The 15,324-nt window shown below is 56.4% G+C and overlaps 1 protein-coding gene, 1 long non-coding RNA gene and 1 other non-coding gene across 9 annotated transcripts in view; 2 read left to right on the forward strand and 1 right to left on the reverse strand.

The window, feature by feature from the left end:
• Positions 1-74: 74 nt before the first annotated feature.
• LOC147373192 (uncharacterized) lies at positions 75-8,897 on the forward strand. 3 transcript variants are annotated; one of them, XR_015164599.1, is made up of 3 exons: positions 75-238; positions 2,751-2,973; positions 7,806-8,897. It is a non-coding gene; the product is annotated as an uncharacterized LOC147373192 (long non-coding RNA). The 3 variants fall into 3 exon arrangements; XR_015164600.1 differs by lacking the exon at positions 7,806-8,897 and adding an exon at positions 3,128-3,770; XR_015164601.1 differs by lacking the exon at positions 7,806-8,897 and adding an exon at positions 3,128-3,699 and having other exon boundaries at positions 2,751-3,010.
• Positions 249-398, forward strand: LOC147373193 (U12 minor spliceosomal RNA). Its single transcript, XR_015164951.1, has one exon. It is a non-coding gene; the product is annotated as a U12 minor spliceosomal RNA (small nuclear RNA).
• Positions 3,316-15,324, reverse strand: part of CYB5R3 (cytochrome b5 reductase 3) — a 24,771-nt gene continuing 12,762 nt past the window's right edge. For all 5 annotated transcript variants that reach the window (XM_086403128.1, XM_086403131.1, XM_086403130.1 and 2 more), the window contains 7 exons: positions 14,984-15,056; positions 14,509-14,615; positions 12,238-12,367; positions 11,704-11,787; positions 11,416-11,501; positions 7,920-8,019; positions 3,316-4,445 (listed from right to left, as the gene is read on the reverse strand). In XM_086403128.1, coding sequence (XP_086259254.1) covers positions 4,273-4,445; positions 7,920-8,019; positions 11,416-11,501; positions 11,704-11,787; positions 12,238-12,367; positions 14,509-14,615; positions 14,984-15,056 — 753 coding nt within the window. In that variant the 3' untranslated portion in view covers positions 3,316-4,272. The remainder of the gene's footprint in view (positions 4,446-7,919; positions 8,020-11,415; positions 11,502-11,703; positions 11,788-12,237; positions 12,368-14,508; positions 14,616-14,983; positions 15,057-15,324) is intronic.

Genomic DNA, 15,324 nt, shown 5'->3' on the forward strand with positions numbered 1-15,324 from the left:
GAACCGGAAGGGGCGGGGCTCTCCCCGTGAACCTTTGCGAGCCGGTTGCTTATCTGCATATTGTGGTCCTACCTTTCCCCCTCTCTCGCAACTGAAAAATAGTAAAATGAAAAGCGACATAAAACAATGAAATGAATAAGGCAACCTTCAACGAACAAAGTACGGGCTTTAACGTTCCACTTTTATACTCACCGTATTGCAAATGAGAATGGGATTCATTACCTAGGAAGTAAGCCAGGTACGTCTTTATGCCTTAAACTTATGAGTAAGGAAAATAACGATTCGGGGTGACGCCCGAATCCTCACTGCTAATGTGAGACGAATTTTTGAGCGGGTAAAGGTTGCCCCTAAGGTGACCCGCCTACTTTGCGGGATGCCTGGGAGTTGCGATCTGCCCGTCCCCCTTATATTTTAAAAAGTAGAATTGTTTGGGTGTGTATGCACGGGATCAAGATTAAAAAATAGTCATTGGTAGTGTGTTTGTTGTTGATTAAGTTTGTAGTGAACAATTTGTTCCTGTTTTTTAAAGGGCATTGTGTGAGCGGCTAATATTTTTAACGTTAGCTGGTTGTGTTTGAATATAGCACACCGGGTCAAGCAGTTCCCGCTGTCACGTGTTGTATTTTCAGGCTGAATAATCTTCAAAAGCCAAGCGTTTTTCCTTCCTGTGTATGTATGTGCCTGTGTTTTCCTGGTGTGTATTGTGAAAGTGGGGCAAACAGCACAGGCTTTTTGCGATCTAAGTGTGCAACATGTGGAATTGCATTTTTGTTGAACCGCCTGCGCTGACCCTGGCATAAGATGGGTAGTCAATCGTATCTGAGCAGTTAATGAAACCCGGGTCCCTTGTGGTTCAGATGGTAAAGAATGTGCGTATAATGCCGGAGACGCGGGTTCAGTCTCTGGGTTGGGAAGCTCCCCTGGAGGAAGGGGAGGGCATGGCAACCCACTCCAGTATTATTGCCCGGAGAATCCCAAGGACAGAAGAGCTGGTGGGCCTCAGTCCATGGAGTCGCAGAGTCGGACACGACTGAGACATTAACACACACAATCAATGGAAAATACAGGCAATGCCTTGAGCACAGTGCCAGGCACGGACTGAGTGCCCTATGAGTCACTACTGTTATTCTTTTCTAAGTCCCGCGAGTGGAGTTAGTTACTCTTGACAGAGCAGCACAACACAATAAAAAATCCGGCGTCGGAAGGTCTGTGGAAAAACGAGCTGCTGAAGCCGGAGGGGGTCTGAGATTGGGCTCCAGACGGAGGGGGGAAATCCAGGTCGCCTCTGCACTGCCGAGACTGGGTGCCGGCCCCCTAAACTACCACTAGAGTAGGGTCCTTAACTGATACCATATCTGACAGTGAGCGGGATGGCCCTCCACTAGGAAGATTTCGTAACTCTGGGGTCGCACTTGGCGGCCCGGGCAGCAGGGATCCGGTCACGTGAAGGGTGCACGGGGTGGGGCGTCCCGCTGGCCCTCCTACGCCCGATACATCCCGGAGCTGGAGGTGCGGGTTACGATTCTCTGGGCAGGGGTTTCGCTCCGTTTCTTGTACGAATACACAGGACTTTTTGCCCGGTGAGAACACACATGGATTGCCAGCAGTGCAGCTGCGCTGTAGCCAAAGGTACTGGGTCCTGCCTTCCTTGGAGACTAAGCAAGGATTGTGCCCGGGCCAGGGAGAACCGCACCGGGGAGGCAGTGCCCGGGAGGCGAGACTGCACTGGGCGGAGCGTGTCTGGGCACAGGCCGGTGCTTCCTCCGGGGCCTGCGCCCAGCACTGACATGCTGAAATGTGCATCACTTTATACATTCCTTTTTTTTTTATGGCCCAACGGCATATGAGATCTTCGTTCCCCGACCAGAGATGAAACTCTACCCGCTGCAGTGAAAGCACTAAGTTTTAACCTACTGGATCGCCTCCCCCCCCCCTTTTTTTTTTTTTGCTTTTATAGTATAGTTGGAGCTTTGCATTGACTTCCTAAAAATTCTGTATGCGTAGGTGATATCTATCACCTGTGAATTCACTTCAGGAGAGTAAGTGAAAGTGAAGTCGCTCAGTCGTGTCCGACTCTTAGTGACCCCGTGGACTGTAGCCTACCAGGCTCCTCCTTCCATGAGATTCTCCAGGCAAGAATACTGGAGTGGGTTGCCCTTTCCTTCTCCAGGGAATCTTCCCGACCCAGGGATCGAACCGGGGTCTCCTGCATTGGAGGCAGACGCTTTAACCTCTGAGCCACCTAAAGTGGAAGTTGCTGAGTCTGGTCGGACTCTTTGCAACCCCATGGACTGTAGCCCACCAGTCTCCTCTGTCCATGGGATTCTCCAGGCAAGAATAGTGGAGTGAGTTGCCATGCCCTTCTCCAGGGGATCTTCCTGACCCAGGGATCAAATCCAGGTCTCCTGCATTGCAGGCATTCTTTACCTGGACCCTGAATGAACTCCCTTCTCTACCTGTAGCCTCCACAGGACAAGGTGACACCTGCCTCACCTTGGGGCAGCCCCCCACACACACACCCTGAAAACCACTCACTGCCCTCAGCCTCAGTCTCTCTGTGGGAGAGGGGGGCTACTAACTTCTTCCTACTTCTTTCAGGGTGTCCAGAGAGCATACAATGGAAAAGACTGGGGTCACATGGGGTTGTCTGAAGTTAGGACTGGGCACACCTTCTGACACGGCAGAGATGATCTGTGCAAGACTGGGTATGAGGGATGCTTAACTCCCAGGGGCCACATTCTGTTTTCCAGGAATCTATCCTAAAAGAAACCACCAGAGAGGAGGCTGAAGATAGCCACTGTGATTTACAAAATCCGCAAACTGGAGACAGCCTTACTGTCCAACAGCAGGGATCTGCTACATAAAAAGCCATGATCCATCAGGCTTATGGCGTTTCTGACCACAGAGGGAAAGCATACCTGCCATTAAGGCGAGCTGCGGCCGCACAGCGGACCGTGTGGTTTCATCTCAGTTGTAAGTGTTTGCCTCTGGATGTCCACTATTTTCCTGGGTATAGTTTTTATTTTTACTGCATATATATATATTTTCCTGTGACTATTTCTTTTCCTGTGTCTATTTTTCTGTACTCTCCACAAATTTTCTCTTTTTTTCTTTGGCCGTGCTGCAGAACCTGTGGGATCTTAGTTCCCTGACCAGGAACAGAACCCGTGCCCCCTGCAGTGGAAGCACGGAGTGGAAGAACAGCCAGGGAGTTCCCCAAACAAACCTCAGAAATAAATGCCAGGTCTCGCACAGCCCCTTTCCCCCTCCTGCCCCAACAACGCAGGTCACAGAGCCTCCAGGAGTTCCAAAGGGTTCAAACTAGCAAAGTTTTACTTCAATGTTGTTTGCTCATAAATGACTCTGAAAAAGCCGATATGCAAGAGGCTAACACGCTGTGTCTAAGGCAACGTCGAGGCCACTGTGAATGTCCTTCCAACAAGGGGCTCTACTCGAAATCTCCCTGACCTGGGGCAGGGGCAGCACGGGTGCTCTGGGACGGATGAATAAAACGCACACCATCTCAGCTCTGCCATCAGGGCTGGCTGCCCGGGACGCTAAGGCAGTCGATGGGAGGTGGACTGCTTGGAACTTCCAAAGCTGCCCGAATGTTTGGGTGTTTTTGCTGAAGCTTTGGGAGAGCCCATGTGCCAGCTGGAAGGGCCCTCAGCCAGCCCCCTCCTCCCACACCAGCCCCAGGGACAAGCCCACCTCCCTGCTGACCGGACCTGCTGGGCTCTGGGTGGTTTGGCCAACCTCTCACCCCAGCAGCCCCTGCCATGGGAACTTACTGGTGTCAGCTACCATGTAGTGTCAGCTGTGGAAGCCTGGCCGTGGCCCTGAAGCAGGCAGGGGCGGCAGGCGATGGTCTGCAGCTGGGGTGAGGGCCTGCGGCCTGTAGCTAAGGGTTGCCTGTACATTTCTGCTTATTTCCAGGGTGTGGGATGCTCTGGGGAGGTTGGGGAGCATGGTGCTGGCAGCCTCCACCCAGTAGTGTGTATGCTGGAGGGGGCGGAGAGGGAAGGAACATCTCCGGCGAGGCCTAGACAGGAATCTGTCTTAAAGGTGGCCAACAGCAGCCCACCTGTAACAGACACCTGCTCCCAAAGGGGCCCCTCAGGGGCCAGCCCAGCGGGGTGACCTCCCAGGCACGGGCAGGCCAGGCTGAACCCGGCCGCAGCTGGAGACGCGGGGCGGGTGGTGTTAATGAACAGCGGCAGGAGGGGTGGGTGTGGCCAGGGTACAGTGAAAGCGGGCAGCAGGGCCCGTCCATCAGAAGGCGAAGCAGCGCTCCTTGGGGTGGCCCACGCGGTCCAGGTTGGGCAGGCAGGCGTACTGGATCATGGGTGGGGGTCCACACATCAGCACCAGCGGTTCCTCCTCTGGGGGCGGCAGGTGGTCCCGGATCATCTCCTCGTTCACGAAGCCCTGGCTGTAGTCCCAGGCTGCAGGACGGGAGACCAGGTGAGCCTGAGGGTGGCCGTGTGACTGACCACCAACTGCCCACCGCCCCCTCCTCTGTGACGAAGCTGCTGTGCCTGTGAATTCCTCCTTTCTTTCAACAAACACGGAAGAACGGAGCAGACCTTGGCTCTGATCCCCTGCCCCCTTGCCTGGCTCACCTGGCTCACAAGTGCAAGCCCGTCAAGGTTCCCTAACCATACTTTACAGTTTGCAAAGCCTTTCACTTCTACTGGCCTCTTGTGTGACCCTCGTGGATGGACAGGGCGGGGCTTACTGATGCCATTTTACAGGTGTGGAAACTGAGGCCCAGAGGACCCAGAATTGTCTCAGGTCACACAGTGAGGCATGGACAGGGCTGGGACATTAACCCCAGGTCCCAGAGGCCCCCCAGCCAGTGTTCAGTGCCAGGCTGGTCAGGGTGATGCTGCCTACCCCCCACCCCTCTTCTTGCTACCTACCAGCCCCGTGCCTACTGCCTGACTCTTCCCTCCATGGGGCGCTGGCCCACAAGGAGCCATCTCTAGTCCACAGCTGTAGTCCCAGTGCTTAGACAGCCGAGCACAGAGTAGTTGCTCAATAAATAATGAACAAAGGAATGTGTCCCAAATAAGCATTAGATGCTTTTGAATTGTGGTGTTGGAGGAAACTCTTGAGAGTCTCTTGGACTGCAAGCAGATCCAACCAGTCCATCCTAAAGGAAATCAGTCCTGAATATTCTTTGGAAGGACTGATGCTAAAGCTGAAACTCCAGTACTTTGGCCACCTGATGCGAAGAACTGACACACTGGAAAAGACCCTGATGCCGGGAAAGACTGAAGGCGGGAGGAGAAGGGGACGACAGAGGATGAGATGGTTGGATGGCATCACTGACTCAATGGACATGAGTTTGAGTAAACTCCGGGAGTTGGTGATGGACAGGGAGGCCTGGCGTGCTGCAGTCCATGGGGTCACAAAGAGTCGGACACGACTGAGCAACTGAACTGAAATGAGCCAGAAAACAGTGAGGCCAGGACACAGGCCAAGGTTCCAGATGCAGGATCCTCAAAACAGCAGCCTCCTCGAAGTCCTGCTTGCCTCCCTGTCTTGCACATGCACACGCGCAGTTGTGTCTCCAGGTTTCACCTGAGATCCAGAGCTGCCTTTTATTCCTCCCAGTGACTGCAGGTGCCCATGGTGAGAACCGGACGCCCCGGGGCTGGCAGGACTCTAGTCCCACACGGACCCTCAGGACTGACCCGCTGATGGGGGCTGCTCAGGGATGGGGACCAGCCGGTCCTGGCACATGGCTCCTTGCCCCCATCACCTGTACTGCCCAACAACGTGACTCCCTTTTGCAGACGCGTGAGGAGCAACCCGGTCTGAAGCTCACCTTGCTCCGCAGTTCTTCAATGGTCAGTCGGGACAAACACTGCTTAGGGACCGAGGGCACATGCTAGGCTCTCAAATGACCCGTGCCGAGCAGCTCAGCAGGATCTCAACCCCGGAGGGACAAACAGAGGGACTTGCCTGATGCCCACCACCTGCTGCCTGCTCCCTCCCCTCTGGAAAGCTACCATCAACCACCTCCTGATCCCATGGTGGGCACCTGACCCCAGGCCAGCCTCTGAGGCCCGGCCAGTGAGCGGGGGGCTTACCCAGGCCAGCCCTCTGGCTTTGCTCCAGTGAAACAGTAAACTGAGGGCCACGCGGCAGCGTGAGCAGCAGACAGAGCATCACTGCATCTATCAGACGAGCAGGGCTCCACCAGGCCTGCACCCTGAGTCCCTCTGGCTCCAAACACCCAATTATCTGGCTTCTCTCTGTCCTTCACAATTTGGAAGAACCTCACTAAAGCCTTTGACACCAATAGAAACGCAGCTGCGGAAGTCCAAGGTCACGCGGAGGTCACCGAGGGATCTTGTCTAAATGGACACTGCTCCCTGTGTCATGCCCTGTACACTCCACGGCGGGGGTGGGGTGGTGGAGGGACGGGGGGTGTCCCCTGAGGGAGGGGGATAAGTCGGTCTCAGCTGGTCCTGGATGAGGAAGCCTCCACTGTGCTGAGCAGTGGGGTATATTCTACCTCACCGGCACTGTGCTTAGTCACTGACCACACCTCCCCTTTCACATTGGCTGCTGGGAAGCTCTAGTGATATGCATGCTCAGTCCTGGAAAGGGTGCACCACAGCCCACGCTCCTGTACAAACCTCACTCTAGATTCTATTTTATGGGCCTGCCCTTGTTTTTCTTTCACTCTGACTCACTCCATAAGTCTCTATAAGCTGCCTAAAATCCCCCTGGAATGGGGCGGGACATAGGCAGGTAGATCACATTTTATTAACGGATCTCCAAGTACTTTGTAAAAAACTTCATGGGATTAATCCCTATTTGCTAGTATATGAAATGTACAGGTGTATAAGATACATCTGTTTTACAAGATTTTTTTTTTAGGCAAGTATTTCTCTTGTGTGTATACTGAAAGAGACTGTGGCGGAAACGTGGTCAGTGGGCCCCTCCCTCAACTTTAGCTCCACAATCGCCACGCTGGCCCGGTACCCTGTTCTTTTTCAACATCGGCCTTTTCCAGTTTATACCTGATGGTACAGCAGTCCTCCAGCTACTCTCGAATCGTGGTCAGGGTAATAATAAACGTAACTGTAAAATACCAGAAAACTACCTAACTGTATCTCTTCCTGGGCCATGTTACTTGGTTCCTCTTAAAACAGTTCCTAGGAGGAGGCACTTTGGTCTCGGCATTGCCAGGTGCCACCACCAGAGGGCGGTGTCCACGACAGTGCTTGCATGCATGCTATGCATGCTAAGTCACTTCAGTTGTGTCTTTTTCTGTTGACTCTTTGCGACCCCATGGACTGTAGCCCAGGCAAGGCTCCTCTGTCCATGGGATTCTCCAGGTATGAATACTGGAGTGAGTTGCCATGCCCTTCTCCAACAGTGCGGCCAGGCCTTTTGCTGGCAGGAGACTGGAGCAGGGTCTAGCTCCCAGAGGACAGCCTTGTTTCGAGTTTTGGGGCAGCCTTCAGTCCCTGCCTCCTATGAGTCCTTGGCAAACAGCCCAAACACCTGGACAGGCAGAGTGAAGGGAACTGTACGTCCGTGCAGCCCGACCCCCAGGGCTGGTGACTGCACTGTGGAAACGATCACCCGTCGCCCCCAGCACTGGCCCCAGCTCGAGGGGAGAACGCCGGTCTTCTATGTCCAGCAGTGCAGGCAGGCGTAGGCCTAGGGCTCCATAAGAGGCGGACAAGAGTTCAAGTCCCAGCTCTGGGGTTTTCTCGCTGTGCGCTGTGGGGCACTTACCTCCCCTCTCTGATCCCTCTTTCCTCACTGCCCTCCTCTCACAGGACCACCGTGAGCTGGACCAAGGGAGACCTCGTGGACAGAAGGCTCCACCTGGCAGAGGGCTCGCAGCACAGGCACGCATGGGCCAGCGTGCCCACCCGCCCAGGCACACTCACCTTCAGGGGCTTTGTCCACCGTGTACCAGAGCTTGAAGCGCGCAGAGTGCTCGTTCCTCAGTTCCTCCAGCTCCGGCCGCAGCAGGATGTCCTTCTCGGTCTGGGGGAGCGGACAGGGCCCAGTGGTCAGGAGGGACAGCGACAGGGACTGCCCTTGGAGACCCTGGTCATCCCGCCCACCCGTGGGCCACACGCTTGGCAAAGCTTCCAGGGCAAGTCCGAGTCTTTTTATGCTCTGGCATCTCAGGCTGTATCAATAGGTCCATAATTTAGGGAATATAGATGCAACTCCCCACATCACACAACCCGCAACCTTGCCCACGTCAATCCCTCTGCTTGGCGTGCAGCTCCCCACCTTCACCCCGCTGACTTCACTCAGCCAGCCCCACGCGACCCTGTGGAGTTCAGCTTGTTTCACCTCCTCCAGGAAGTCTTCCTAGACCCCCAGGGAGTGTTAGCAATCTACTCCAGAAACGTTCCCTCTTTCCATTCCTAAGCATAGATTTGCCTGGAATGTTTGCAGGTCACTCAGATCTGGCTCCTCCGGTCAGTGAGCGGCACGACTGACTCATAGGACTGTTGTGAAACTAGGGACAAAGAGCACCGTCAACCAGCAAAGGTCACCCGCTCACTGACCTCTCCTGAGCCCCCCGCTGGGACAGGCAGGCAACGAGAGGCATGGAAATTCTCTGAACATCCTCCTTTGTGAACACCTCTCTGACCACCCTCAGCGCCCTGTCAATTCCTTAGGATCAACTTGAGGAAGTGGAGTCCAGGGCAGACAACTCCACATAGTTAGGGCCTTCAATACAAGCCGCTGCTTTATTCCCCATGTAGGTTACAACCAACACACACGCCAGCAGGGAGTCCTGGGGTACTCACCCCTCTACACCTCTACCAGGACTAGGTAATACTCATTTACGCTTTGCCAATCAGATTGATGGAAAATAAAGCTTGTGTTTTATCTTTTTATTATTAGTAAGCTTGTCACTGGTCTGCTCATATTTTTCTCTTACTAGTTTGTAAAAACTTTTTATATGAAGGATATTTTTATTGATGATACATTATGTGTCTCATCCTCAGTTGTTTATCTTTCTACCTTATTTATCAGTTGAGTTCAGTTTAGTCGCTCAGTCGTGTCCGACTCTTTGCGAACTTTTTCCCCAGAGGAGCTTTTCATTTTTAAGCAGATGGCTCCATCAGTCTTTGATGGGCTCTCCTCCAGTGTCTTGCTTAGCCTGACCATCTTTGTTCACTCATTCAGTAATACTTCTTGTATTTACAAAGGCTCGCCCTCTACTTTTAAAGCTTCACTTTTTCACACATATATCCTTAACCCATACTTCATTTTTCTATAAGGTAAGGTATGGACCTACTTCACTTTTCCCAAGTGCACAGCAACTAACCCAACACTCCTTTTCATCTCCTCAGGTTTGACATGTCACCTGCATCAGATATAGAGTCTCATTTACACTCAGGTCTGCTTCTAGGTTAGGGCTGTTCAACCGAGCCTTCTATAATGATGGGAATGTTCTAGATCTGTGTTATCCAAGAGGGAAACTAACCACTGGTCACAGGAGACTATGGAACCAACAACATGTGCCTAGTGAGACTGGGAAAGGGAGCTTTTCATTTTATTTCATCTTAACTAGCCTCAGTGTAAACAGCCACATATCTAGCATGTTCCAGCACAGTCCAGACTTCCCGCTGTGTTACCCAGAAACACAGCTAGTCCAGTAAACCCAGGTCTCACGTGCGGCTCCAGAGCCGCGCTATTTTCATCACTGACACTTCTTAGTATTCTTCCTTGTCTCTCTTCTTTTTCAAAATTTTCTTGGCTGCCCATGTATACTTTGTCTTCCAGGCCACAGTGCATCATTTTGTCATATCATAAAAGGAAAAAAATGATCCTACTGGGACTTCTGAGTATTACTTTCTGAAGAACCGATGCCTTCAGAACATCAGTCTCCCTGCCCAAGAACCAGGCTGCCCTGCTGTTTATTGTCTCCCTGACGCCCTTCTGAAAGCGGGGCTTCCCTCCTCGTCCTGGGTCCCCACCGGCCTCCACTCCCGGCCACCCGGTGCCTCCAGGAAGAACGCACGCATCTGCGATGTTAAGCGCTCCTGTCCCAGGCCACCTCAGTCCTCACACGGGTCCTGAGAGGTGGGCCCCCGTTACCCTACATTGCAGATGGGGAACTGAAGCAGCTGCGGCCCCCGTCCAAGCCAAGCATGCACGGCACACGGGGAAGGAGGGAGAGGCAACAGCCCGACTGGAGCAAAGCCGTGGTTCCCCCTGTGGGGTTCCCTGCGGACCCCAGGGTCCCTGAGACCCTCCAGAGGGACCCTGAGGTCAGAACAATTTTCACACGATACTTTTTTTTTTTTTGCACTTTTTTCACTCTCGCTCCCTCACAAGCGTGGAGTGGAACCTTCAGAGGCTACGTGACTTGTGACACCACACTGACTAAATACAGAAACAGATGACAGAAGCCACTGCCCCCACCGACGGGCAAAATGATGCCGTTTCAGGCGACGGAAGGCCTCCACGGAGACTGCCCAGCACCACCAAGCCGAGTGCAGCCCACCCGCTCACCCCACCGGCCAGCCTGGCGTTTCTGGCTCTGTCCACCCACCCCTGGGCCTGGTCAAGGCCGCGCTGGTTGACCTCAGGGCAGTTTTCTGCAGCTGTGTGGGAGTCCAGGGACATCAGGCCAACCTTTCCCCTCTGGGCTCAGCGTCCTCGCAGATGGACGGGGCAGAGCCTGGGCCAGACGGACCCAGGGCAGGCTGACCTGAACCGTATCTGAGAGGTGTGGGGGCCCTGGTGCACGTGCCCCCACGCAGGCAAGGGGTGTCCCGTCTGAGCCTCCCCACAAAGGGGCCTCACTACAAAATCCACATATTCAGTCATGAAACGCTGAGCCTGGAGAGATCCTCGTGATGACCGGGCTTTATCGGCTCATTCCTCAGGGAGACAGGGAAGCCCAGAGAGGGAGAATGACCTGTCCAAGGCCACACAGCAGGCCAGGGTGGGCAGGCAAGCGGCAGGCGTGGGGAGGAGGACATGTGCTCGGGAGCCAGACAGCCCAGGTCCAAACCCGATCCCAACACCCCCAGCTCAGGGACCTCGTGCGGGTGCGTCCTCTGCACCTCATCTGTGCAGACGCACCCTCAGGCTCTTCCCACGTCCCTGGTGGGTCCCAAATTCCACGTGCGGTAGAGAGAGTGCTGAGGTGCCGAGGAAGCGGCCAGGGGAGCCAGTCTCAGTGTGGGGGTGCTCCAGGGGCCTTTCCCCCCCAACCAAGCAGCCCTGCTCGGGTCAGACGCTCTAGCTCTGCCCAACCTCACCAGCTGCTGCAAGGCTGCTGTGCACAAAACACTCAACACACCTTCCAGCCATCGTGAGCATCTCCACAGTGCCTTGCAGACCCCTGAGCAGTGCCTACCCAGCACCCTACCCTCGGGCCTACAGACCTAAGGACCACCCACTGACCTGGTTGGCAAAGAGCAGGTGGCACACGGTGTGGTCATCAGGGTCCTTCATGATGGCGCGGATCACCTGAAGCATTGGGGTGATGCCTGCAAAATGAGCCACCCCCACACGCTGTGTGAGTGCCTGCTGCATACATACAGCACCAGGCAGATGCCCGGGGAGGTGCCAGGACAACCCTGACCTCATGCAGCTCCCGGGCGCTCGTAACCTGTGTGGTGTCCCACACCCTGCCCCCGACTCAACAACTCCGCCCACCAGGGACTCAGGCAGGGATCTAGGTCCACATACCCGTTCCTCCTGCAATCATGCCCACAGATTTCACCGTCTTGATGACAGGGTCGGACTTCTTGTCTGGACGGATGGCAAACTTTCCTGGGGAGAGCAGACGGGGTGAGACCCAGTTCTCAAACACACCATGCTTGGGGGTCAGACGGGCTGGAGATCCTGCCCCATCTCAAGGGTTTGGGTGTGGCGACCACCTTACCCCCCCAGCCAGTCAGGTGAAGGGGATGGGAAGCGGGGGGACTAGGGCCAGCTCAAATGCCAAGAGCAGCAGGAGGCTGGAGAAACAGGGCCCCAGCTCAGCCCTCCCCTGGTTTGCTTTCAGCCTGACAGAGCTACTCTGTGGGCTGGATGTGCCCCCCAAGGCTGATCTACAACCCCTGCACCGGCCACCTTGATCCCTAACAGCTGGGGAAATGAGGCCCCGGAGAGGAGGTGGCCTGCCCTACAGGAGTCACCCTTCCAGGCAGCAGCAGGGGCGGGACCTGTACCAACATCCTCCGCACCCGCCGGGCCCCTGGGGAGTCCAGCCCAGGTCACCTTTGCCCTGGTAGACCAGCAGCCCGTTGGGGCCCCGGAACTCAATGGTGTCGCCAATCTTCATGCTTTCCAGGTACTGGGACATCTTCCCTCCAGCGGGAAACTTGGGATGGGTGTCTTTGAAGTAAACCTGAGAGACACACGCACCATCCTCAGCCCCCGTTCCCAGGCTGCCAGGGTGAGCTCCGGGATCTTCTGCGGCTGCGTGCGGCCTGCTCACTCGGGGCTCCTCCCACCCGTCAGAACTTACCTGTCTGTGCCCCGTCCCCCCCGGGGGCCTGCCTTCCCCGTAACGTCCCCTTGGAGGGCAAAGCACCAGCCTGGTGTCCACGGCAGCCGACCCGAGGGCCTGAAGTGTAATGTTCTGCCAAGACCCGTGTCTGTGACCCCTCCCGGCAGGAGATTCCCACGGCTGTCAGCCCAGTGCGGGCCCTGCTGGTGGCTGTTCAGTTCTTTCTGCTTTGTGCTGCCATGAAAACATCACTCTTGGAACAACTCCCTTTTCTGTGCCCTTTGGGATTTCAGCTTTGGGAAAAAGGGATGCAGCTACAACCCTCGAAAAAGAGACGGGCAGACAGAGGAGGAGCTCCAGGACAGAGCGGCATCTGTGCTGGGCCTTGAAGGGCAAGCAGGAGTGGGCAGAGAGGGGGCAGGGCAGGGTGTGCCAAGGCCAGGGGCCTCACAGGGCTTGGAGCCTCTGGGGTGTGGAGGGGAGAACTCGTGGCTGCAGGACAGCCGACATGTCTGTGTGTCTGGGGTCAGGGAGGAGAGTGGGCAGAGCCCACTCTGTGCCAGGCCAGCGCTCTGACCTTTAGCCAGGGTGAACCAAGGGGGCCACGAGGTCTCCAAGCCAGGAAGGACCTGGTCCTCGTGAGCGTTTCATCCTCTACTTGAATCCCCCCGCCCCAACACCTCCTCCACATCCGGCTGGGGTGAGTTCAGCAAGAAGAGATGCATGAACCCTCACCACCTTCCCGTTCCTTCTGGACAAAGCGCCCCTCCCTGCAGGGCCTCCAAGGCTCTGCCCAGCCCCACTGACTTCTCCCCTTCTCGGCCCTCAAGTCCTCAAGCCTCCTCCTGGCCCCAGGGCCTCTGCACTGGGAGGGTCCTCTCCCTCCATCTCCACCTACTCGCCTCACGGTTGCCTGCTCAGAGGGACGAGGTGGGGGGCACAGCTGTCACCACCCCGCCCCAGCTCCAGTGTCCGTCCCCAGAACAAACACTGACCTGCGTGTGCCCACCTGTTCAGTGTCCACTCTCCAGCCAAAAACAGGCTCCCAAGGCCGGGTGGGCTGGGCACCCGGCGTGTGGCCTGAGTGACAATGAGCAAAGAAGGGACCCAGGCCAGAGCCAGGACTGCCAGGCCAGCTCCCTTCCTGCCCTCACAGACCCAGCGCCCAGCCCGGGACCCTGAAACCCCCGGGGCTGAAGCTGCGGCCCAGCGGGGGTTTGTTTCTGCCCCATCCCCCATCCTGGGGTCCAGTGAGGGGGCCTGGGGCCCGCACAGCAGCATTGGGACAGTAAGCCTGGTCCCCAGGGGGATGCTGAGCCAGGGTGGCTGTGGCTGGGGGTTGTGGTTTGGGCCTTGACTGGGGAAGGTGTCTAACACCCCACACCCACCACCAGCTCTGGCAGGTTCCCACTTTTTGGGTGTGTAATCAGAGAAAGTGACTCACTGCTGTAAAGCCTGTGTTTCTAATTTTCACAAAAATGTACTGGGTTAGAGTGTCACTTCTCCTTCTGCTCAGCGTCTTGTTTTTTAAGATCCTTTCTGGCTTGTCTGTGTCTCTCTGGTCTGTTGCTTCTAATGGCTCTGTCTTCCCCGTGGGGTGCACCCACCCCCTGACTGGTGGGGGATCCCAGAGAGCCCCTCACCCCAGTGCCCACACAAGGACCCATGAGCCCCACACTGCACCCCCAGAGGGCCTGTGGGGTGCTTCTCAAGGGTGAGCGGGCGCCCAGCTCCCCGGGCCTCCCCCGTCTGCGAGTGGAAGACAGGCCCTGCGTGAGCTGGTGGGCCTGCCTGCTTCCTCTCCGGGAGACCATCTGTCCTGGTTTGAAGACACTGAGCCTGAATCCCACCCCCTGCCCTCTGCTGAGACCCCCATGCTCGGCTTGTGCCAAGAACCACAGGGTGCCCCTCACTCCGAGACCAGGCTCAGAGAGCACAGGGCCTTCAGAGGCCAGATTCTGGGGCACGTGGGCCCCGGGGAGGCCTGGGCTGCGATGTGGTCACCCCCGCCCCACCCAGCTGTGGCCCCAAGGCCTCACCTTGATGACCAGGTCCACAAAGCCCTTGTCGTCATCGCTGGAGACGGGCGTGTAGGGCCGAATAACCAGGTTCCCATCGATTCGAGCCGAGAGGTAGATGTGCTGGCCTGCAGGATGGCGGGGGTGAGTCTGGGCCCGGGACCATCCCGCAGCGTCCCCTGGATCTTGTCAACCCACTTCCCTGCACCCCACCACAGCCTGAACAGACCTCGGCTCCTGCTGTACCCTTCACCGCCCCCCACCCCAGGGACTCCCATCACATCCCAGCTCTCTGCCTTTGCTCGTGCTGGAGCCACTGCCCGGGACACTGGAGCATTCTGCCCTCTCGCTGTGACACTCATCCTCGAAGGCCTGGGATGGCTGATACCTCTTCCTTGAAGCCCTCCCTGCTCTCACTGAGATGTAAACTCCCCCTCGCCCCCACCTCCCTTTCCCAGGGCTGGCTCCGTGTGGGCTGGGCCGGGGCTGTACTCACCGACAGGGAGGCCCAGGATGTGCTCAGGCGACGGCAGTGCAAAGCGGAACCGCCGCGTGTCATGGCTGATGACCTGCAAGGAGGCTGAGCTGCTGGAAGACACCCAGGGCAGAGGGGCCACCGGACCCAGAGCCCCCACCCTGCCCCAGCACCAGAGATGACACTGACAGGTGGCACATGCCCTGCACACACATGTGTATGTGAGGGCACAGAGGTCAGCCACCCACTGCACGTGTTCTGTTCTCGTTGGCCCAGAGAAGGGCAGTGACCCGCCCAGGGCCACAGAGCAAGGTGGCTGGGGCAAGAAGCGAGCTCCAGATCCCAAAAGGAGGCTGCCAAAT

The sequence above is a fragment of the Bos grunniens genome, chromosome 5 (genome assembly GCF_055505025.1).
Source record: "Bos grunniens cultivar Pamir isolate PY7600 chromosome 5, Bosgru_T2T1.0, whole genome shotgun sequence".
Classification (NCBI taxonomy): domain Eukaryota; kingdom Metazoa; phylum Chordata; class Mammalia; order Artiodactyla; family Bovidae; genus Bos; species Bos grunniens.